Consider the following 25,474-nt stretch of genomic DNA (forward strand, 5'->3'; position numbering starts at 1 on the left):
TAACGTATGTTTTTTTTACTTGTTTGCTTAACGTATGTTGTGTTTTGACTCGTTTGTTTAACGTATATTGTGGTTTAATTCATTTGTTTAACGTATGTGGTGGTTTGACTCGTTTGTTGAACGTATGTTGTTTTGACTCGTTTGCTTAACGTAGGTGGTGGTTTGACTCGTTTGTTCAACGTATGTTGTGTTTTGACTCATTTGTTTACCATATATTGTTCTGACTCATTTGTTTAACGTATGTTGTGTTTTGGCTCGTTTATTTGACGTATTTGGTGGTTTGACTCGTTTGCTTAACGTATGTTGTGTTTTGACTCGTTTAACGTATGTTTTTTTTACTTGTTTGCCTAACGTATGTTGTGTTTTGACTCGTTTGTTTAACGTATGTTGTGGTTTAATTCATTTGTTTAACGTATGTGGTGGTTTGACTCGTTTGTTGAACGTATGTTGTTTTGACTCGTTTGCTTAACGTAGGTGGTGGTTTGACTCGTTTGTTCAACGTATGTTGTGTTTTGACTCATTTGTTTACCATATATTGTTTTGACTCGTTTGTTTAACGTATGTTGTGTTTATGACTCGTTTGTTTAACAGATGTGGTGGTTTGACTCGTTTGTTTAACGTATGTTGTGTTTTGCCTCTTTTGTTTAACAAATGTTGTGTTTCGACTCGTTTGTTTACCGTATGTTGTGTTTTCACTCATCTTTAAATATAATGTGGTGGTTTGACTTGTTTGCTTAACATAGGTGGTGGTTTGATTCGTTTGTTTAACGTATGTTGTGTTTTGGCTCGTTTATTTGACGTATTTGGTAGTTTGACTCGTTTGCTTAACGTATGTTGTCTTTTGACTTGTTTGTTTAACGTATGTTGTGTTTTGACTCGTTTAACGTATGTTTTTTTGACTTGTTTGCTTAACGTAGGTGGTGGTTTGACTTGTTTGTTCAACGTATGTTGTGTTTTGACTCATTTGTTTACCATATATTGTTTTTACTCGTTTGTGTTTATAACTCGTTTGTTTAACAGATGTGGTGGTTTGACTCGTTTGTTTAACGTATGTTGTGTTTTGCCTCTTTTGTTTAACGTATGTTGTGTTTCGACTTGTTTGTTTACCATATGTTGTGTTTTCACTCATCTTTAAATACAATGTGGTATTTTGACTAGTTTATTTTTGTCTGTATTTATGTATATGTATACTCGTTTGCTTAACTTATGTGGTTTTTGATTTTTTTTTGTTTATAATGCATGCTGTTTTGACTAGTTTATTCTTAGGTTTTATGTGGTGTTTTGACTTGTCTGTTTATTTCTTATATCTGGTATTTTGACTTGTGTATTCTTAGCAATTTTATGTGGTGTTTTGACTAGGTTGGACTCATCTGTTTACAATATGTGCAATTGTTTATACTTGTTTATGATAGTAGGGTTTATATTCTGGTCTGTGTTTTACACTGGAGGTTTTTTTGGTGTTGTGTTTGGACTGATTTATTTCTGTAAATATTTCTATAGACCTAATGCCACTGTTGCATTCTATGTCCCTGTTACTGCATCATCTCTAGACAGTGTCAGGTAAAACCTGCAGGAATAGCTATACTTGGTCATTCTTTCTCACGGACATATTTTTTTCTGTACCGTTCATACCAGCAAATCAAGAAACACATACTTATTTTTCTCTGTAGCTGTAAGACAGAGACTGTGTGAGTGTGTGGGTATATTCACATACACTTGACATAAGCATATTTACAGTACAATATAGTCTTCCCTGTTCCTCTCTACATCTTCTTTTGTTTACTTGTTCCTTTGTCTTCCCCTTCACCAATCTGTCTTTTTTTCCTTGTTATGTCCATTCTATCTCATAAATGTCATCAGTCGGTGCCAGGGGGATTCTGGGAAACACGTGCCATTCCCAGACCTGATTCTTATTCATTATCAGATTCCCCAGAGAGAACAAGCCACGATACACACCCTCAGTCACACACCTCCCCCTCTTCACACGTACACATCCATTCACGCTTATCCCTGATACCCTACCCCCCTCATCATACAGGCACTCACTCATGCCCTCATACCCTGCCCCTTCTTTGTCTTCATGCATGTACACACCCCATCTCATTTCTACACCAAACCATCTGAGACCATCTGCCCTTAGACCCCTAATCCTTTACAGAATTGCCCCCTCTATAGAGTGTGACAGAGGGGGAAGGGGGAAAAGCCCAGTGTGATGCCACTGAAAGATGAGAGAACCAACTTCTCCGTCCAACATTGTGTCATTTTTAAACATCACTGAGGCAAAGCGAACAGACATGTGTTGTGACTTTTAATTAGCAGTGAATAAACGTTATCTTCCGTCACATTGTGTCAACGATGAGTCAAAATTGAACCAAGTGAACCAAACAAAAGGGTGACTGACTCATACCAGAGGCATTTAACACTTTCACATATCCATAACACATTTATTCCAATGGTACCAGCTTTATTAATATAAGAACACACACTTAAGCTTGAATATACATATCAGTTTCTGTCTTTCTTGCTGTCTGGCTTCTCCAGACTGTAAACTCGTTATTACGGTCTCTATTGAGTGTATGTGAGGGCAACACTATTATTTAAAAGCCGTATGCTATTAGCCTTAGTGACCTTTGCAATTACACATTATGAACATGAAAAGATCTTTAGGGAATGATGTAATGTTGAAGCTGACAGCTTTTATGTGTCATATTTCTAATTGGCAGTACACAAGCGCCATAAACAGGTATTGTTCTCCTGTAATAGATCACAGTGGGGTGCCATTGTTATTAAGCAGCGAGCAACTTTATTGTCAGAACTGGTTTGAGGGACTGTCAGAGGATTGTATGACTCTGGATCAAGGAATGGTCAAGAAATTAAATCTAAATTTGATGCAATATTTAAGGGCAGGCAAAAGCTGCGTCAGAAGACCATGAGACATGTTTATTTTTATATGCAACCTAATGCAAGTCTAATTAGTGTTGTTTGAAAGAACAATTGTTTACGCTTATTATAGAGATGAGGGGGTAAAATGATTCAGTTATGTATCATGGTTCTTTCATGTGGCGGGTTATGTATTTGCAAATCATTTGATAAGTTTGTTTAGTATTGTAACAAAATCTAAAAATGGCTAATATCTAATTGGGATATTTTATAAAATCGTGATATTTACAAAACGGCAATACAAATCAAACGGCACCCAAGTATTGTGATAAGATCGTATCAGATCTCGTCCCTGGTGATTTCCGTCCCTATCTTGATGTCTAGACACAGGTATGGGAATTTTTTTTAAGAAGGAAATGTACAGTGTGCCTTTACATGCATTATTTATGTGTTCTGGAAATTATGGCCAGTTTGCTAATGTGTACAAGTTTATATAATTACTATTGAGAGTCATAATAAAGGAAATGTAATTATTTCCCACTTGACTACAACGAAAACATACCAAATCATGACTTCAAAGCAAACGTATGCACAGAACTGTTGTGTCTGTTACACCCCTACAATACACATATTTATAATAAACCACAGCTTACATCAGTGACAGAAAAGTTTTTTAAAAGATACTATGAAAACCTATGCCGATGCATAACAAAATTAAGTGTCACAAGGGAGCACACGACGGCATTATGTATTTAAAGGCGTTTGCTGTGGCATGTCGATTCAGGGTATGATGAGGTTGAGGAATTGTATAATTGATGATGAGAACAGGTTTGGCATATAATAATGTGTCTGCTGTAAGTGAATCGCTATAAAGGGAAAATGCATTAGTGAAATTCGGGACGAGTCCATCAGTATTTCGAATCTGTGTTTGCTGAAAACAACAGTTTCGACAGTTTGTTCATAAATCCTCTATTCTTTCACACAGTGTGTTTTATTAAGCACAACACATGACATAAGTAATCCATGCTTTGAGATGTGGACATTTTATAAAAAAAGATTAATCATGAAACACATTTATACAGTATATCATCTTAACATGGAATGATGAGTCTAACATCTTCACTTTCACTAAGCTGATCCCTCAACCCTGACTATTCGTTAAGGGTGGAAATTCAAAAATCTACACAAACAAAATAAGAACAAATAAAGCAAAGAAAACAAGTAAAGAATTACATAATAACAAATAACAACCACTAGTTAGTACAAAAAACATCAGAAATTAAAAAAAAAAGGCAGACAATCCGAGCACTTAATATCTAAATAACTTTTTTAGCCCTTCAGTATTAGTGTAATATATGAATACATTAATAAGAGATGCTTCATTAAAATTAATAAAACTAGGGCAAAAGATCCTCTCTCTCTCTCTTCCTTGCTGCACAACACATTGTAACAATTCTTTAAGAATAAAACAGCTGCTCCCCTTTTTTTAGTTCAATTCCCTACAAAATAAGTACAAAGGCTTGAGAAGTCTGGAAGAACCCTAAAGCAACAGCAATTCCATTTAACAATCAATCATAAGTAGTGTTTGTAAAAATCTAGAAAGCATTGTGTGTTAACATCAGTGTTAGTATAACTCAAGTGCAAAATACAGTGTAGTGAAGCAGCTGACAGTTTTGTTCCAGCTCCAATGTCCTTGCTTTGTCCAGTGACTTCTGAGCATTTACACAGCTCATACAGTGAGAGGGCTTTTTTGAGTGGTTGTAAACCATAAGGGGGGGAAATCTTATCAAAAGATATTGGACGCGTTGTCTTTCAGCACAGTTGACCAGAATTTTTTCATCTGGCCAAGACAGTAGTGAAGTAGTGGCCAAGACATTAAGCCTAAAGTTTAGGTGAAAATGTCCATTTCAGAGTAAAAAACTTAAAATTTTATGTAAAATGTAAAAAAAATAAAAAATAAAATCATTACATCTTAGTGTTGACTGATAACTTAAGTAAATACTAAAATTCCAGATTCTCCATATTCACCTTTTTACAGGATGTATAGAAAAACTCATTGTTAATCATTATTATTATTTTGAATAACTTCCATTAGTCCATAATAGCTTTCTACTTCAATTTGACTTGTTAACGAATTCCTGTAAAATCTATATTATCTGTTTCAGGGGTGAACAACTTAGTATCCAGGATTTCTGGGACTAAAAGTTTTTCATGGCCTGGCAATTTGTGTGATGATGATGGTGTTTTTTTCTTTTTTTGTTCTCTGGTGGATAAGTTCATTCAACAAAAAAAAGGAAAGAAAGAAAACAGAAACATCTGTAAACAAGCTCATAAACTCTGTCATACATTTTCCTCAATTTGTATTAACGTAACAAATAGACTTCCAACACAAACATGGGACTGGGCAAGACACTCGAGAGTGGATCTGTCCAGTGGACTAGTTAGTGAACTTAATTTTGTTCATCCCATGTGAATTTATCTTTTTATTATCTCTTACCAGATTTTCGATCATCTTTAAGGTGGGATTAGTGACCGATGCTTCCTGATTTTATCTTGCAGAGAATAATTTCAGTGTTCCTTCTGTTATTTATCTATTCTCATAAATATTTTTATGTTTTAAAGATAAGCAGAATTAAAATAAGACACGTGTGTGTATTTAAAGTTTCGCGGTCTTCCCATCTATTATGGGCGACACAGTGAACAACTCTGTGTATTCTTTCAGTGTCATTCTGTCAGGAGCGGGATGTCGATCTCAATCCCTGAGTGTCGTGATCGTGTGGAGTAGCGATGTCCAGCATACCTCTGAGAAGGTGCAATGCTTACAGAGGGAGCGTAGCTTTGAGAGGGGGCGTAACTCTGTGAAGGGGCGTAGCTTTGTGAAGGGGCGTAGCCGTAAGCCTGAGAGGCTCCTGCTTCGGACCCGTATCCATCAGGCACTGACATCTGAGGCATGTATATTTGAGGGGGTAGAGGCGGGCCTGGCATGGCCTGTGGATAACCCGGGGCTTGCACAAACGCTGGAGCATCTAGAACAGCAGGGGGGAAGCTCTGAGGAGCGTAGGTTACAGGGGGCGGGAATCCGTTGGTCATTAGCGGCTGAGCAGAAACACTGCCGCTCATAGCAGGCGGCTCAGGCAGGGGCAGCCAGAAGGGCGAGGGCAGTTTTTTGCACATGCAGTACCACATGAACATCAGCAGGGCGGCGAATTCAAGGCCACCGGCACTGCCAATAGCCACATACGCAGCAAACTCTGTGGCAAAAATGTTTTCGTAGCGTGCGTTCAACTCACGTGTGTGGAACAGGAACCAGATGGATGGTGGCATAGCGATGGCGCCTCCTAGCAGGAGGAATATCCCTGCCACTAGGTGGCAGCCTGAGCTGTTTACAATGCAGCGGCCTGACTTGATGTCGTCTGGGGTCCTGGAGCAGCACACTGTCTTGCACATGCCTGTGAGACTGATCAGCAGAGCCAGGCCAGAGAAGAACAGACCTGTGGAAAACAAGAGCCCATACTTCACTACAGGAAAAACTAAACCGTCCAGGATTTAGTTTTATATAATAAGGGCTTCTACTATAAAATTTCTTTCCCCTATTACATATCCTGATACAGGTTTAAAAGTAATGTTAATCAGGGACTGTGACCATCATTTCATTTCCATTAATATACACAAACCTGCTGGTAAACAGAACTGCAGCAGCCTGAGATCCAGCTGGTCTACCTTGGAGTACCAGTCTGAGTCAAAGTAGTAACATCCAGTTGTGCCTTCACGCCTGACACATTTGGTCCACAGTCCATCGTACACGGTAACGTTCCTGGCATTGAGGTTAGTGGTAAAAAGACGTGTGGTTCTCCACTGAGGGATGACAGTTGCAACAGCTAATCCACCCACAGAGACCAGGGCGATGATGAAAGCAAACGCGTTCGTGGCATGGATATCACGGCACGTCATGGTGGCGGAACACTTAACCTGTGTACGGAAAGGTGGACAGAGGTGAAAATCAGGTGTCTGTGACACTTTGCCTTAAGACAAAATGACTATAATCCTAATAAATAATCATACTGCATACAAATGACATCTTTATTCATTAGCACCAGTACTCACAGGAACCATTGTTCATCCTTTTATTCAAGCTCGAATTAAGGCAAATGCATGTGTGACTAACACAAGACAAGAATGCCAAACAATACACAACTATCATGGGTTATCAGTGTGTACCAGAAACAACACACTTTACATGATGTCATTAGTAACATTGTCTTCTACTTTTTTTTTCTGGCCGCTCCTGTTAGCAGTGGCCACAGCGGATCGCTTGTGTCCATCTAACTCTGCCTACCACTTATTCCTTTGCCACTCCAACCTCCTGCATGTCCTTCCTCACTATCTATAAATCTCTTCCTCTTTTTCTTCTGCCTGGCAGCTCCATCTCTAACATTCTCCTCATGATACACCCCTCATCCCTCCTCCGCACATTTCCAAACCATCTTAACCTGGCCTCTCTAACTTTGTCCCTAAACCGTCCTACCTGCACTGTATATCTAATATACTCATTCCTATTCCTGTCCATTCTTGTCACTCTCAAAGCAAATTGCAGCATCTCTCTCCTTTTCATCCATTTATCGCTCTGCCACCTGCAGATCTGCTTCCTGTATTGTTATCAGCCGCAACGTCTTCAAACCATACAACATTGATGATTGACCGTCCCATAAACTTTCCCTTACATTCTTGCCAATAACTTTCTGTCAAAGATTAGTCCTGCTACTCTTCTCCACCCATTCAGCCTGCATTTTCTTCTTTACTTCTCTACCACACTCCCCATTGCTTTGGACAGTTGACACTAATACTCCTATCTCACCTATGCGGTTTGACTCGTGGCGAGATGCGTTGTTAGGCACCGATTGCCTACTAACGTTCCACAAAGTTCTGCAAGGTTTTAAACATGTTTCAATTTTAATTAAAATTTAAATAAAGATAGCAACTTGATCACAGCGCCAAAACTCGTAGTGAGTCATGATTAACCATACTTACGGCCACTGGGTGAAACCACATAGGTGAGATAGGGGTATAAATATTTAAACTCCTCTACCTTCCCGACCCTCTCTTATTTACACACATTAGTAACACTGTCTGAACGAATAAACAGAGAACTCCGGTTTTGTGCTCAAACTCCATGAAACAAAGCATGGTTTTTTATTACTTACAAATCTCCAATGTAATTTAAGAATTCTAAAAATCAAAAAATCAAAAATAAATGGCATCTGTATCCTTGAAATAAGAATAACAACAATAATAATCCATTTTATTTCTAAGCACCTTTCAAGCATTCAATGACACTTTACGTTGGAACACAAAAGGTTAAAAAGAAACTCAAAACAGCAATAAATAAAGAATTAGGAACAGAAGTTCAGAAGATCAATAAAATATTTTATTTATTATAAAAAGATATATGTTATATTCCTGATTGTCTCTAAACATGGATCTTACTTAATGTGGTTAATTTCCTTTTTGTTCTGTAAAAAATATATAGAATGAGCACAACATTATTATTCATATGCATTATTTTACATTACACATACATTTTCTGGGTGTTTATATATATTTAGCACTACACCTGTACAATAATGAACACTTTTTACGCTTAGAACTAAATGATTTCTATTTAAAGTTAGAACCGTTAACTTGAGCTAGTTAAGCTAAACACTGAGGTTTGACCTGACTGTTTTATTTCTGCTTTATTTATTTTACACAAACACACACAATTATAATTTAGCATTAGCGTTCTTCGTAGCTTTAAGTGTAAACAATACTTCAATTATAAATCTGTATAAAGCAGTTTTTAATCGTGTATAAGCCGCACATAGAGCTGTAGCTGCTGATAAACATTAAATCAGCTGGCTTGTGAGCTAACCAGTTAGCATAACAGTTAGCTACGAGCTTTTCAACCTGTTGCTCCTGTCGTTACTTTTCAAGTCTTGGTTAATTACGAGTACATGACCGAATAACGATAATTAAGCGAAATCCTACCGGTGAACTCGTCTATTTCGGTGTAATATCACTCATTTTTCTTCGCGTTTTTCGTCAACGCCTCAGACCACGGAGTTTCCAACTGGAAAGACTTCCTGAGGCACGTGACCACCAGGCGGATTCGAGTGACGTCACATGCGCGTTCACGATTTCAAACAGTGTACAGTAGTAGTAAACTCCTGTGCTGTAATGAATTAATTCGATACGTTAACTCGTGTGTTTGTTTTATTTATGCTATTAATATGTTATGTATTTTCTGTATGTATGTAGAATGTTACAGATAACTTTATATTGTTAATTAAATTATATTATGACTTTTTTACTTTAGATTTACTTTAGATTAGTGAAACAGCCATAACATTATGACCACCTGGCTAATATTAAGTCTCCTTTTTGCCACCGTAACAGCCATGCACTGTGTGTTCTCACACCTTTTTATTACAACCAGCCTGAACCTTTTCATTAATTTGACCGACGTTAGCGCTTCTATTGGATCGGACTACACTAGCCAGCCTTCACTCCCATGTGTTTTATTGAGCCTTGGATCACTTCCCCGGATCACCTTGGATAGGTTCTGACCACTGCAAACCAGGAACATCCCACAAAAGCTCCAGTTTTAAAGCTGCTCTCACCCATTTCTCAAGCCATCACAATTTGGCCCTTTGTCAAGGTTTTCCAATCCTTACTCTTGCCCGTCCAACACATCAATTTTAGGACAAAATGTTAACTTGCTGCCAATACATCACACCAACTTCCAGGCGCCATTGCAACAAGGTCTTGTAACTGTAGCTCCTGATGTCTAGGGTTAGAGCAACTCCAGCACTTCAACTCTTGTGGGATGTTTCCAGTCTGCAGTGGTCAAAACATACCGAATTGATCCAAGGAAGGAAAACCAATGAACTGGTGACTGGGTCATGAGTGGCCAAGCCTCACATAGGGAGTGAAGACTGGCCTATGTAGTCTGATCCAATAGAAGAGCTACTGTAGCTCAAATTGAGGAAAAGGTTCAGATCTGTCTATTTGGTTCAGATAGAAAGGTGTCAGAACACACAATGCATTACTGTTGTGGCGGTAAATGGGAGACCTACTCAATATTAGGTGGGTGCTCATATTGTTATATTTATATTTTAGCACAATTATATTTTTGTTTATTCTTGCATTATTCTTACCCCGCCCCTTCTATTTGTCTATGCACCTTTGTACATGTATGACTCTCATTATGCATACTTGGCTACATCCATAATTCTGCCATCTCCCACAATTTCTGTCTGCAGGAAGACATCCAAATGCACATGATTTATAAATCTCCAGGCTTCCAGCCTCCAGGGAATTATGTTCCACCTCGTAAGTCCATATCCTTCATGGCAATTAAATTAAGTAAGGAGCATTAGATAACACAGCAACTTTCATATTATTTATGATATTGGAAATTTTAAGAAATCGTAATAAGTTATTTTATATAATGAACCTACAAAGAATTTCTATTTATGATGTGTTTTTTTTCTAAAGAATGGAATGAGTGACTTTAATTTTGCCCTTACTGTCTTGCTGTCTTGCTGTCTTTATAAGTTGATCTTGCAGAGTCACCATTCCAGAGCCCTCCACTCTTCACCGGAGCTGCTCACAGGAGAAAAAAGAGACAGGTAAATTTTCTTTGTACAAAATATGACATTGATTATGTGGAATGGCTTTGCATAAAACAGACAGATCATTTGTCTAACTTGGCTTGGAACCAGCACTGCATGAAGTGGCTGGATAGCATAGGTGTGGCAACCACCGACGGCAGGGCTTGCACCCAGATCCTCAGATGCCCAAATCAACAACCTAGAGCCTTAGCCGACTAAGAATACAAATTATATTTTAACAAATATAAAAGCAATGTCTATCTAGCTAGTTAACTAGCTATCCTTGTCAGTACAGACATTTGTTAACTAAGAAACATCAGCATAAAAAGGCAGAAGTGTTAAATCTAGCCAATAAATAGATTAAATTAGCTATTTAACACTATATAAATCTTATAAAGTAGTCATCAGCAGAACAACAGATCATAATAATGTTCTTCATTATGAGTCTTTCCAACTGTCAGCTGATTGTCATACTGATTGTGTCTTCAGGTGCAGCAAAGTTCCCACAGTGTCGAGGATGAAACAAAATATATCGAGCTGATGGTTATCAATGACCATCTGATGGTAAGATATCAGACTGCATTTACATTAGTCATTAAATAGATGTTTTCATTCAGATCAGCCTACAAAATGAGTAAGCAGCTGAATGCAACAAAATATTAACAAACTCTTTAAGTTCATAGGTAAGAGAATAGTACCAGTTCCTGAGTCTGATTTTGATCTAGTGTACGACATCTAGATATGTCGTCTTTTCTAAGGAAGTAGACTTAGAAAGAAAAAAAGGAATGAGTGTCATTGCTGTAGCAGTAGTACGACCAGTTATGTAAGGTGATCGCTGTCACTAGTGATTTAGTATAAAAAGAAAAGTGGACCAATAACTAACCCCTGGGGAACATCTGTTCTGATTTGAATTTCTCGCAGTACAAGAAGCATCGGCTTTCAGTCGGCCAGACAAACAACTACGCCAAGTCTGTAGTGAACATGGCAGATTTTGTAAGTATAAAATTCTCCAGCTGTATCATGTAATAAATTAGATATAGTTATAGACAGGGTGGTGTGATGTCACCAGATGTGAATAATAACATGTCCTGATGTTGTTTTTTAAGGAATGACACATCACCATTTTTATTCATTGCTTGGTGCATTTGATGTTGTGAAACCCTTGAATAAGTATCATTTACCTTGAATTATATTGAGTTGAAAAATTATAGAACACTAAATTGTCCTGATCAATTTACATTTGCCCTGCTGTTGATATGGTATACACTACACCAACTTCTGAAATTGTAAATCTGTATGTATACAACATAACTTATTGATTCAGTTTATGATAACACGAATATATCTCTCTGATGCCTGGCTATTTTTACTATGTCTGCTCATCTTCTATAACCTTCATCCAAGTTGGGGGGAAAAACATCAATCTTTATTCATCAGCTCATATTTTCATGCAGCTGAAATAGGAACAGGCCTCATGGGCAACTCGATCTGCCTGAGTGTTTGCCTTTGGGAAATGCAACTAGACTTCATATAAAAATGTCTCTCTATAGTTCTTGCTTTCACACACACACATGCAGACACACATTCATCCCTGGTGTGAGACAGGTGGTATTTTCACAGTATGTCAACACCAGCACCAAAATGGCAGCTTGGACAGCAAACAGGAAAAACAAACCCTAAAGTGAACAGATTTAGATTTAGTCAGCATCATTTTAAGTCTTGGTCTGCCAAAAAAAAGACAAGAGACTTTCAACAACACTCGGGGCAGTAATTCATGGCATGCTTTAATGGGGTCTCTTATGTGGATCACAGCTCCAGCACAAGGTTTTATAAAAATATAATCGGTTTAATATTCTGATGTTAAATGAAGTTGTTAAAAATTATATTGCAGTTATTTCTGTTATATTTCAGCTTTTCCCCCCTTTTTAAAAACTGTATTTTGTTACATACTGTACCTTGATACATTTTTTAAGAAAAACAATGTTTGATATTGTTACTTTGTATAGTTATTTGAGTTTACAGTTTTATTGGTCCTTTCCCCCCTTATTTATTCATTTATTTAACCCAAACTGCAAATACTTTGGATGTGTAAGCTGTGAAACGTGTTATATTGGTTGATTTAAGTAAAATAAAAAACTAATTAAAAATATGAAATATATGAAAAAAATATATTGCAGTTTTTACTGAAACATATTTCTACGAATATTATTACAAATATTCTGTAATACAAACACATTTTTGATAATATTGCAACATACATGGAATTATATTTATAATTATAATAATATTATATTTTTTTTTTTGAATTCCAGATTTAAGGTTTGTTAGTGTAAGCTTTCTTTTTTTCTTTCTTTCTCCTTTCTTTCTTTATGTATATGTAAATATCTGACTCAAAAATGGCTCAAAAATGTAACAATTGTATTATTAATAGGGTTATGAACTGAAGGATTAATACATAGCTTAATTATTAATTTAAACTTCAGTGGACTTCCTCTAAAATGGTGTCAGTGTTTTTTTTTTTTTTTGTCTTTTTACATCAAAAACGTTTCAAACAACTACAATAATAATAATAATAATAATAATAATAATATCTATGGTGTTCAGCTGCAATAAAATATGTTCTCAGAAGATGTCCTAGTCTGTCTATAGTGGTTTGCATAAGTATTTACCCCCTGAACTTTTTAGAGTTACAACTTAGAGGCAAATGATTGTTCATCAGAGCAAGTCATGTTAAACTACCTCTCAGTTTTGAAAACATCTTTCTAGCACTAAATTTCAGGGCTTTTAGTCTCAGCATCCTATGTGCGCTGAAGGAGTGATTTTTAATTTTCTTAAAACGACTTCCATTATGTGTTCCTTAAAAGTAGCTCCAGCGATCCTGATTCGTTTATTAATGTTTTTTTTTCTTTACCTCTGTCTTTAGATTTTTAAGGAGCAACTGAACACCCGGATTGTTCTGGTTGCCATAGAAACCTGGGCGGCAGACAACAGGTTCAATATAAATGATGACCCGATGATCACGCTGCGGGAGTTCATGAAGTACAGACGAGACTTCATTAAGGAGAAGAGCGACTCTGTCCATCTGTTCTCGTAGGTTTTTGCATATGCGCATACACACGCACACCCAGTTGTCTTGTATCACACAGTGCACAACTAATGCCAGCCATTTGTTCAATAATTAGGTAAAAGGCAGCAACTAATACGTTCTATTTCTGTCTCCAGCGGCAACCGTTTCCATAGCAGCTGGGGTGGAGCCTCGTATATGGGAGGAGTTTGTTCACTCACTAAAGGGGGAGGAGTCAATGAGGTAACTTTTAAAGAATGTACCGAATGGTTGTATTTCAGTAATATTCTCTATATGACAGCTGCCCTGTATAAAACTACTGTATAACATTGTGAATTAAGGTCTCAAATCTTAATCTTCTGTTTTCTTAGTATGGAAAAACAGAGGAAATGGCCATCACACTGGCACAGTCGCTTGGCCAGAACATTGGCATTTTCTCAGACAAGAAAAGAATACTAAATGGTACGTCATAAACTATGCAACTGTTTTTACGTAGCAATACATTTAAAAAATATTATTTTGACTTTTTTCTGGAAGCATTTTTTTATTATACAGCATGTTGGTTAGCACTGTCTGTGGCCTCGCACCTCCAGGGTAGAGGGTTCAAGTCCCATCTTTGGGTCTGTGTGTGTGGAGTTTGTATATTCTCCCCGTACTTGTTGGGTTCTCCCTGATTTCCTCCCGCAGTCCAAAGGCATGCAGATTAGGCTCATTGGTGTTTCCAGATTGTCCATAGTGTGTGAATTAGATTTTGAGAGTGTGTGTGCTTGTCCAGGGTGTATCCTGTCTTATGCTCGAGTCCTCTGGGATCGGCTTCGGGCCTTTCGTTACCATGTCCTGGACAAGAGTTATGGAAAATGAGGGAAAGCGCTTGGTACATGGGTCAGATTGGTTAACAAATGTAAATGTACATTGCTCTATATAAAAATACATTGACAACTTGATAAACATGTTAATCCATTTTTTTGAGTTCATGAGTTGTAATGTAGCTCTTTGGTTTCTCAGTACAACCCGTCACGGTCACGGTTAGTAATCAGTCCTAAGTGTCAGTACTTTTCTAGGACTTCCGTCAAAAAACAGTAATAATCCTAATACTTTTGTTCCATTAAGTTGTTTGTATAAATAACCTTATAGCTATGTGCTAGCGAGCTGCATTGTTAGAATCAGTTTCACTAGTTTTGTGCGCATGTATCCCACTTTACTGTAGCAGCAGTATTCACATTACCTTAATCACCTGAAGAGCAAATGCATCGCGTTGTCATCTTTTCATTTTAACTGTTTGCCAGTCTGATATGCAAATTATTAAAGGATGTTATGTTTACTTGGTCAACGTTTGCATTAAAAGCCACATTGCTCAAATCCTGTTTTTTAAAGTTTTTTTTTTATCAGATTGGATTGTCATGATGGTTGATATTCCTATATTGCGTATTATGTGCGCATCATTACGTCTAAACAATGAATGCATAATGAATAATTAGTTAAAAATATTCATGGGGTTTGGCTCTGAAGGCCGGCCACCAGTTAGTCGGCTGTTTTTGTTGAGGTCCAGAAAAGGAAACAGAATAATTGCTTTAGGTGTTTTATCAGGTATTGCTAGCAGTGCTATGAAATCCCTGCCCTGTTGGTGCTGACTGACGTCAGTGAGTACACTAGACATGCACAGAGACAAAAACTCGAATAAATTTCCATCTGCCCGTAGTTATTCAATTGCTTGACTGTGTATCGAATACGTAGCTGATCTTGGACCATATAAGGAAGTGACTTAACTGATTTTAATTTTTTTAGCTTTAACTAATTTCAGGCTGGTAATGTAAACGTCCAGGACAAGACAGCTGTTTTTACCGACTTGTGCATGCATGCACACATCTGTTTGTTTTTTTTCCACAGGGGAATGCAAGTGCGATGATAAATGGTCCGGCTGTATAATGGATGATGTTGGGTAAGTTACTAATCAAGCACATTTTTCTCATGAGTGCACACAAACACACACATGCACCATAAGACATTTAGTGCAGAAACAATTTAACATGGTGTCCAAATCCAAATGTATGTGCACCCTTTTTTCTTCTTTTGCAAGCATTTGTTTTGAATCGTGATGTCATGTTGTTATTTAGCCATTCTGTTTTATGTTCGTTTGTGTTTTAACACAAACAATTTATTAGCATACGTATATTGTGATGTACCGTATACGCCACGCCCTAATCTGTGACACTTTTACTTTCTATTATATAGATCTTGCTTTAAACTAAAAGCTGAAAAGGATTTGTTTTTCTACACCTCTGATGTGACATAGGGATTATTTATTAATAAGGTTTGGTCATGAATTGATGTATTGAGGCCAGATTAGTGTATTAAGTGTAACTTGAAGCCACAATTTAATGTCACAGCCAGGTTAGCAACAATAGGTGGCCTCCAGTTAATTATCCATCAAGAACAGGTGAAACAATAATGGCATCTCTGTCACATTACCGGTGACTTCAGGACGTCCCAGGCTTCATTTCAGAATTAGAATGTAATATTAATCATGTTCATGCTTAGGTGGCCTTGATATATTAATTCATGGCCATGGTATATAAAAAGAAAGAAAAAACACCATGTCACCACATTGTACAGTGTCTAATTATGCAACATGACACTCATATTTTAAATATGATCACTAGGTGGCATGAGTGCAGTTTAATTTTTTGAGTATAAAAACGCATTTAAAAAAATGTTTAAAAATGTTTTAATTCAAGTTTCAAGATATCACAGAAACGACAATCCTGGTCTAGTTTTGTTTTATTTTATATTTTGAGTGTTGTGTTCCTCAGGGGCCACCGTAGAGTCCCGTTTACAATATATACATAGATAGATAGTTTGGGCCAAAACAATATACAGTGTAGTCAGCTTCAGAATTATTTGCATCCTTCAAGACAGGTATAAGAAAAATGCAAAATGTGCATTTTATATAAAGGGTGCCAATAATTTTGGAGTCATTGTATAAGGTGTAAAAATAAATACAAATAGGATAAGTGGATAATAATACGCCTTACTATAAATTAGAAATAGATTTTAATTGTAATAGAATTTAAATTGAATTTTAACATAAATATTGTTGACATTTATGAATTCCATTCTGTGTTGTATTTATATGATATTAGAAATATTATTTTTGATAAACCGTAAACCACTTTATGTTTTGATGACTGTATTGACACTATGACGTCTCTAGTGGTCTCTAGTGTAAGGCTACAGTTTGGACATGCTTGTGACATTGTCAGAGTGTCTGCGTGTGTATTTGTCATTGTGTGCATATGATCATTGTCTCTTTTAACGCCTTTCTCGTCTCCCCTCAATCCCGAATGGGAGCAGCAGGTGAGCAGAAGCTTGGCCGTGACACGCTGCTCGCTCAATCAATCAGCTTTCTCGAGGGAGGGCTGTTGATCATCTACGCCCTCCTCATTCCGTCTACTAGCATTTTGGCCGAGCCTCAATGCTCCACCTTAAGAAATCGAAAATCACAATGATGGGCAAAGATACAGCGCGCTTAAAAGCCCTCTGTATTTTTTCTCTAGGCTTTTTCGTTTTAGTTCCTATTTGTTTCTTGTTTGTCATTTTTTTTGTAATTAGTTGTTTGATGGAATGTTGAGTAATTGGGATTTTGACAAGAATCCCTGATCGAAGCTTAAAAAAAAATCATTTGTGTGATTCCATTCCCATTCAAGGAAACAATCAACCTGTCAAAATTCTATTTAGTGCCTTAAAATCAACTTTTTTATACCTGCACGTTCATGCAATTATCCAGTTAGCCGAAGACGTGAAAACACTGCTACGCATAAGATCATACAGATACAGAGCAAAAGCTTCAGTTAATGTTCACATCAGAATTGGTGAAAATGTGACTCTCAGTGAGTTAGACTGTGGCAGGGTTATTGGTGGCGATTCCCACGTCGGATCTGTGTGCATGAAGTTACCACGGGCGTACAAATGGGAATAAATACAATGGTCACCATTGGCACCATTGGCTTCACGGTCACTAGTTGGACTACTGAGGTTTCTAGATAGATGGATGGAGGGTTATTGGTGCCAAATATTTAGGTATTTCAAAAATACTGATCTTAGGCTATTTTTATGCAAAATGTAAACATAACTCTTTAGATTTAATACAGAATGGTCAAAGCAAAAACATTACATTGAGCAGCAGTACTAAAGGCTGAAACACCTTGTTAATGAGACCGATCTAAGAAAAATATCCTGGTTTGACATGACGATAAGGCTGCAGTGACTCTTTACAGTCATGTTTAGCAGAAAAGCATGTCAGAATGTACGGAAGTGGATGAGTAGCAAAAAAGCATCGAGTTCCACTCTTGTAAGCCGAGACCTTTAACCTGGAATTAACTGACAGTGGACAAGCTGTCTAGTTTTGGTGAGGTACGAATTGCATGAAGGTGCGGGTGTGCAGGTATTCCTAACAAAGTGGCCAGTGGGTATAAGGAATTCACATGTAGATCCACTCAACTAGATGCCACAGTGCAATCTGTGCTGGATCCAGAGATCATCGCTGAACTTATGACAGCTTGAATCATAAGTGTGGGCTGAGCACGTTTGGCTGAAAAATATCAACATACAGTGTGTCGGTGGTTTTTGCTCTTCATCATGTGCTTTTAGCTTTTCAAGCAATACTTCTGCTCAGGGGTTCTACCCAAGTGGCTCAATCAAACTTCTGTAACAAAAAGTCTGTTAACAATATTAGTGTAAATGGCGTTATGATTAGTAAGTATACTGGAATTGGCAGATTTGCTGTGTATTATTTGTCACTTGTGTTGGATCCTTAAACGAAAGTATTATGACGAGTCCTGAGGTTTTTATACATTCGATGGGCGGGGTTTGTTGCTTTCTCCCAATAAGGAATCAAGCAGCCATTTAAGCCCCGCCCACTTTTGTTTCTCAAAGTGAAGGTGTTTAGAATTATGTTAAAGTGTTGGAAGTTACAATCCAACATTCCAAGTTATTGTTATTGTTATTGTTCTTATATATATATTGCAATTTTTTATTGAAAAAAAAAGTGGCCTATTTGTACATGTACATTTAATTCGAATTGCAATTTTAATGAAAATGTGTCCTGTGATGTTTTCTCCCTTAAATGGCAGCACAGGACAAACAGACAGACAGGAAGGACAGACAAGATACAGAACAGACAGGGCAGGGTAGATAGATATGCATGGACAGACAAGATAGCTAGAACAAGACAGGCAGACAGACAGACAGACAAGACAAGGCAGACAGAAGGGACAGGACAGTTGGATAAAGGACAGACAAAACAAACATGACAGAGAGAGAGACAGGCAGGAAAGACAGGCTGACAGAAAAAAAATGACAAGTAGACTCGATAGAGAGAATCGACAAAACAGATAGAAAAAATACGAAGACAGAACAAAATTGAGGCAGCATGTCCCTCTTAGGGATCTGTCTTCTGGGTAATCTTGGTTTCTTCTTACAGTCCAAAGACATGCAGATTAGGCTGTTTGGCATTTCCAAATTGCCCATAGCATGTAAATGTGTGTGTGTGTGTGTGTGTGTGTGTGTGTGTGTGTGTGCGTGCCCTTTGATGAATTGGCACCGCATCCACTTGCCCCAGTCTCCTGGGATTGGCCCCAGGCCTTCCTGACCCTGTACAGCAGTATTTGCCTGTACAGAAGTGTGGGCCTTGACCCCACTAGTGGGTCATAATGGTACTGCATGTGGACTTATAGTTTATTTGTAATTTAAAACACGAATAAAAAAAGTTGTACCTTTTCCCAGGACAAATCAAACAAATTCATTGTATTTCAACAATGTGATCTGCTTTTTATTATCTTAGTTTCGTGAGTTGATCAGAGTTGTTTTAAATGTTTGGGAGGGGGCCACAGATTTTTTTTCACATTTAAAATTATGCCACATGCTTGTTGAGTTTGGGAATGATGAATGTACAGGACAAGAGGTAAAAGAGAATGAGTGAAAGAGTGAGAGAACAAAATTGGCAACCAGATGATACTGCATATACAAGACAGACAGAGAAACAGATCAGAGATCAGGAAAGACAGGAGAGACAGACAGGATAGGCAGAACAGACACACTAACAAACCGCTGACGCTGTTTGGCTATGGGGACAGAAACACTGGATGTGTCATTATTCTGAATATACAGTTTTGAACTGATGCCTAAAACATCTAAATCAAAAGCCGGACACAATGTCGGTATGAGAATAAGAAAGTGTTATTGTTGTTGTTGTTGAAGATGAGTGTGAGTAGAAGAGAACGATGGAGGTGGAGCATGATCTGGTGAGCATTCAGAGGACTGAGTGCTGTGCATTTCCGTCCTGGCGAACACTGAGTAGGCTTTCTGACTCACAGCTAGCGATCAGGACACGACAGGCCGAGTAGTCTGTAATGAGATTGAGATTGACAGCGCTGGCCTAATGCTAACCACACTGGAGACACACTCAAATAGCGATGCATTACATGAGCATCCTGTTGTCTGGTTCCTGGAGCTGAAGACACACAACTACCAGTTTATATTTGCTCTCATTTTAGCTGAGTTACTATAGCTATATATGTAGCTATAGTTCGGTTTCAGGATTTATATCATTACATGTTAACGTTTGTGTGCGTACTTCTTTATCTTCGTGTTGCAGTTGCAAATTTAAATAAAATTGTTGTAAGACACTTAGAAATCTTCTTTATATGTCCAGTCATTAAACACATAGAGATCTGTTTGGTGTTACAGATTTATTGCACTGATATTGTACGTAAATTATAGACGAGTTACACTTCAAAATGTCCTTTTATACATGCTGAGTAACAGTACACACATCCTTGCAGTTACCATACATTAGAGCAGCTTATACTGTAGGTATTCAGGGCACAATTGAAAGTGGCTATTATCAATATTGTCTATATCGATTTGTCCAATCATCTGCTCATAGCATCTCTCTGTGGGTTTTTGCATTGTTTTTTAGCTTTTATCTGCCCAAGAGATTTTCCGACTGTAACATAGAGGAGTATCACAACTTCCTGTACAGCGGCGGTGGATCGTGTCTGTTCAACAAACCATCCAAGGTGAGCCTTTCCCCCTGCTTTATTGCACTCAAATATAAAGCTCTGCACGAATGCCATTGTGTGGATCATTACTGCAATAATGGCATTTTCAATATCGATGATGCACAAGGCAGCAGTATGCAAATCAACCCACCAAATCGACATCCTGACTAAGCTGAACTGATACTGGGAAGGGTTTCTGTAGTTTTTTATCAGAATCTGTAGGCTGTTATAAGCTTGGATCCATATGCAAAAATATGCTTAAATCTGTCAATTATTAAATCGATGGCCTCTGACTTCACGGCACGTGTCTATATGCCAAATACAAGAGCGTTCCCAATGTATCAGAGCTGAGGTTACATTCATTAATGATATTAGTCGTTGCTTAAAGCTTGCCAGTGATTCGGCTGTACAGACATCTAGAGGACGTTCATTCCACCACCTAGGAACCAGGGCAGAAAAAAACTTTAGATGCATGTCTTCCTCAATCCCTGAGATATGGTGGGACCAGCCGAGCAGTGCAGGAGGATCTGAGAGAATGTGGTGTAGTGCAGGGTTTACTAAGTGCTTTGAGGTCCTGGTGTTTGTAGGCAAGCATCAGTGTTTGAAATTAGATGCAAGCAGCTACAGGAAGCCAGTGGAGGGACGGGAGATGTGGGTTGGTGTGGGAGAACTTAGGCCACTGACTTTGGATGTCCCCAAAAGTAAAGAGTGGTGCAGTGATACTGTAGGTCTGGTTCTGTTTAATCTTCTATTGTTTGTTTCGAGGTCATCATGGCTATGGAATTATTAGAAAAATAACAGTTTTTATATGTCTGAGAATCCAGAATTTATTCCATACTGTAGAATTGTCACATCCCACTGCAACTGCAATGCAGTACCATTTAAATGTAAAAGGTATCATGGTGATAATAATGGTGAGAACAGTAAATAAGGAATAAAACACTTGAGGACATGCTGTTATAGAAGAGGTGTGATGCAGCTCAAGTTATCACACAGAGATTGATTATTTTTTAATAACAGCACAAAAGTTTTTAGACCTCTCATTCTCCTGAGACTCTACTGTATTACACGTTGCAATTTCTCCCGACTTGTTCTCTTTAACCATAGCTGATAACTATGAATTTAATTAATGTCTTCGACCAACTACAATTATACTAGTATAACAGCCCTCATATGAGGAGGGTACAAGGATATATAGACAAGTTGGTAGAAAATGTCATGGGGACATTCAAGCTTCACGTGTACTGTTCGATATTTATTAAAAAAACAACACATGGTACATTCTGTTAGTAATTACACCTATTATGGTGGACCATTTGTAAAACAAGTATGTTCATAAATTACAATATTTTCGTCACGTTTATGTTATAACTACGGCTTAATGCATTAATGCATGTGATTAATTTTAATGCATTAATTTTTTTTTAAACATTATTGAGTCATATGATCAAGTTTGACCCTATTGGCTTCCCAAAATCACAGCATGGTTACCCACCTGTGTGTGATAATGGCACGCTTAACACAGACACAAAGATAACTAAGGAAACATCACCAGGTGTCTTCATTATTAAAAGCTTCTAGATGGAAGTCTGGTTGTGTGCTCGAGCATTGAACGTTTATCTCACTCCCTCACTCTCTCACTCATCTTCTATACCGCATTATCCTGTATTCAGGATCGCGGGGACCTGGAGCCTGTCCCAGGAGACCCTAGGGCAGGGTACACCCTGGACAGGGTGCCAATCCTTTGCAGGGCACACACACATACATACACTCACTCACTTATTCACACATTATGGGCAATTTGGGAACACCAATTAGCCTAACCTGCATGTCTTTGGACTGTGGGAAGAAAACCGGAGTACCCGGAGGAAACCCACCAAGCACGGGAAGAACATGCAAACTCTATGCACACAGAGACGGGAATCGAACCCAGACCATGGATGTGCAAGGCGACAGTGCTATTGCATGTTTATAATACAAGTTAATCTAAGTATTTTAAAATCTCGATTAATCGTGATTAATCACAGGCTTTTACTGTGATTAACTAGATTTATATTTTTAATTATTCGTCAGTACCACATTTGTGTCTTTTTTCTACCTTGAAAATAAAACGACTGAAATATACAGCTTAAATATAAAAAAAAACCTGAAGAGCTGAAGAGGCAAATGCTAAGCAAAGATCTCCATGTAGAAAATCACCAGATCATAGTTGCAGTTTTTTAAAAATCATTTCTTTTAAAAAAAACGTCCACGTACAAGTCCCTGTCGTTTCTATCAAATGATTTTTAGAATTTGTTTTCAGAAGGCTCAGACAAATACAAATAATTCAAAATGTATGTTAATAGATCAGGATGATTTAGATCTTTTATTTTGACCTTTTATGTTAGATTTTAAGTTTGAGTATTAAACTAAAGAAGCAGCCATGTCTGGATTAGGAGTAGAAAATGTGTAGAAATGAGAGTATAGAAAGTTCTCAAGGCAAGAAATAAAACAAGCATATGGAGGACAAATTGGCGGTGCGAAAAAAAACAAGTGAGCAAATATGTTGTAAGACGAGGTTACAACATCCAATGCTGCTACAGTATGTATCTAAAATAAATTTTGTCTATTTCTGGGATGTTCAGATGTCACACATGATGATATTTCTGTAGCTTTATACAGTCAGGTCACACAAGCAGCTCTTCTCGTGTTTATTTTCTGCCTCCAAAGCAACAGCGAAGGTGAAAAAAAAAGAAGAGTGTCAGAATTGGTAAGTTTTAAGATATGCATATAAAAGCATCCTAACATTCCCCTCGTGTGTGTCTTAATAGCTTTTGGATCCTTCAGAGTGTGGGAACGGTTTTGTGGAACCGGGAGAGGAGTGCGACTGTGGAAGTCCAGCGGTGAGGTGTTTTTGTGATTCTTGAAAATACTGTTACTGCAGGAAAAAAACACTTCTATATAAAATTCATTTTCCTGGGTGTGTAAAGGTATGCATAAGAAGACTAACTAATATGAAGCCCAACTGGTCATCTACGAGACATAAAAAACATAATGTGTTAGTGCAATTTTAGATATTGATTTTGGAAAACCCAGTTCTTTCATGTTAAAAGCATTATTTAAATAAATATTAAATATGAAATAGGTAAGACAAATTTGATTTAGAATGCTTTTGTATAAAAGGTAGTGTATACAAGTCTTCATTTGATACAGTTTAAAACTGTATTAGAGTCAGCACTAAATAAGATAGGTGACTAATCTTTATTACTTTCTTGATTCCGAAGGTATTCCAGATTTCAAGCAACAATGTACAGACAGTATAAAACAAAGACAGATTTGTAGATGTGATTGCAATGTATGAGCTGACCAAAAGTTGCTAGTGCAATGCCTAGAACAAAAAGCTACATGATTTATAAAAAGACTATATATAAAGCAAATAAGTCACAAGAAATAGTAATTTTCTTTAAAAGCCATAAATACTAATACTAATAAGTAAAATGCATTGCAAGCCTGATGTGCAGTTTTATGTGGCAAAGTGACAACAGTGCAAATAGTAGTAATAATCTTAATGTAATGTGTAATGTAATGTCTTAAGCTGCAAAGGTGAACTATTTAAACATCTGCATACATCTGCATGTATGAATTAAATCAGTGTTTTTAAAACTTTTTATAAAGTTTTATTAAAAAGTTAGACTTACGCAAACATTTGGACATGATGTTATCAAAAGATTGATAAATGAAGTCTTCAGAACCTCTTCAAACTCTGAAAAGGTTTATTTATTTCTCTCTTTCTCTCTTTCTCTGTCTCTCTCTCTGTCTCTGTAGGAGTGTGCGAGAGAAGGAGAGAACTGCTGTAAGAAGTGCGCCCTGACTCAGGGCTCTAAATGCAGTAATGGGCTCTGTTGCAATAACTGTCAGGTATGATCTGTGTGTAGTCTTGAACATCTGTACTGGATGTAGAACAGGGACATGGGAATAGATGATGTTTGTGTTGTATCTGTAGATGGAGTTCACGGGTGTGATCTGCAGAGAGGCTGTCAATGACTGTGACATACCAGAAAACTGCACTGGAAACTCTAGCCAGGTGAGGGCGCTCTTATGCATTCTCTGAACTGGTTGTCATATTTTTTTTTTAATTGCTGCCATTTTTTCCCCATAATGCTGGCTGCAAATTAATATAAACATTATTTTACGAAAACATTTTTTCCCTTTTTTTAAAGACTTTTTTCTTATCAGCACTTGCCAAATTGATAATACTTCATGTTGCTTATAGTTAATAGTAAGGTTGTGAAATGTATTACAAATAGTCATTTTTTGCTTTGTCTTAAAATAAATAGGACAGAATAAGTACAGCTTGTTGCCAAGAAACTGGAGTCCAACTTCCTTCTTTTTAATTTAATTATTATTAGTTTTAGACCCTGATGGACAATTAGTAGAATTAAACACATTAAAATTGCCAGTATGGTGTTCCTATGATAAATGGATTTTGTATTGTGCCTCTGCACAATAAAAACCAGCCGTATGCTCCCATACATGCAGGGAAACATGAGGTAACATGTCCTCTAAGGTGCCTTTCCAGTGTAAGATATGCTATGCAGTGCACTATAGGGTTCCTGTTCATGCTAGAAAACATTATATGGTCCCCTGTAATGTGCTCTTGCAGTAAAACATAGGTAATACAGTGCCCTGTAGGTTCCTGTACATGCAAAGAAACATGATGAAGTTCTCTTATAGTTGGTCTGTCAAAGTAAAATATGCAATGCAGTGCCCTGTAGGTTCCCATACATGGAATAATATATGGGGAAGTACTCTCTTTCCTGCTCTACTTGCGTAAAATATGCAGT

At 37.5% G+C, this 25,474-nt stretch overlaps 2 protein-coding genes across 5 annotated transcripts in view; one reads left to right on the top strand and one right to left on the bottom strand.

The window, feature by feature from the left end:
• Positions 1–25,474, top strand: part of adam22 (ADAM metallopeptidase domain 22) — an 86,007-nt gene that overhangs the window by 43,563 nt on the left and 16,970 nt on the right. For all 4 annotated transcript variants that reach the window (XM_053487635.1, XM_053487632.1, XM_053487633.1 and 1 more), the window contains exons 7-18: positions 10,179–10,248; positions 10,474–10,547; positions 11,019–11,093; positions 11,451–11,522; positions 13,453–13,619; positions 13,752–13,836; positions 13,965–14,055; positions 15,481–15,532; positions 20,570–20,669; positions 23,462–23,533; positions 24,456–24,548; positions 24,634–24,714. In XM_053487635.1, coding sequence (XP_053343610.1) covers positions 10,179–10,248; positions 10,474–10,547; positions 11,019–11,093; positions 11,451–11,522; positions 13,453–13,619; positions 13,752–13,836; positions 13,965–14,055; positions 15,481–15,532; positions 20,570–20,669; positions 23,462–23,533; positions 24,456–24,548; positions 24,634–24,714 — 1,032 coding nt within the window. The remainder of the gene's footprint in view (positions 1–10,178; positions 10,249–10,473; positions 10,548–11,018; positions 11,094–11,450; positions 11,523–13,452; positions 13,620–13,751; positions 13,837–13,964; positions 14,056–15,480; positions 15,533–20,569; positions 20,670–23,461; positions 23,534–24,455; positions 24,549–24,633; positions 24,715–25,474) is intronic.
• On the bottom strand, positions 3,855–9,015 carry cldn12 (claudin 12). The gene is made up of 3 exons (XM_053487641.1): positions 8,905–9,015; positions 6,555–6,849; positions 3,855–6,371 (listed from the first exon to the last, which is right to left on the bottom strand). The coding sequence occupies exons 2-3, from the start codon at positions 6,829–6,831 to the stop codon at positions 5,605–5,607; spliced, it is 1,044 nt and encodes a 347-aa protein (XP_053343616.1). The 5' UTR covers positions 6,832–6,849; positions 8,905–9,015; the 3' UTR covers positions 3,855–5,604.

The sequence above is a fragment of the Clarias gariepinus genome, chromosome 26, assembly GCF_024256425.1.
Source record: "Clarias gariepinus isolate MV-2021 ecotype Netherlands chromosome 26, CGAR_prim_01v2, whole genome shotgun sequence".
Taxonomy (NCBI): domain Eukaryota; kingdom Metazoa; phylum Chordata; class Actinopteri; order Siluriformes; family Clariidae; genus Clarias; species Clarias gariepinus.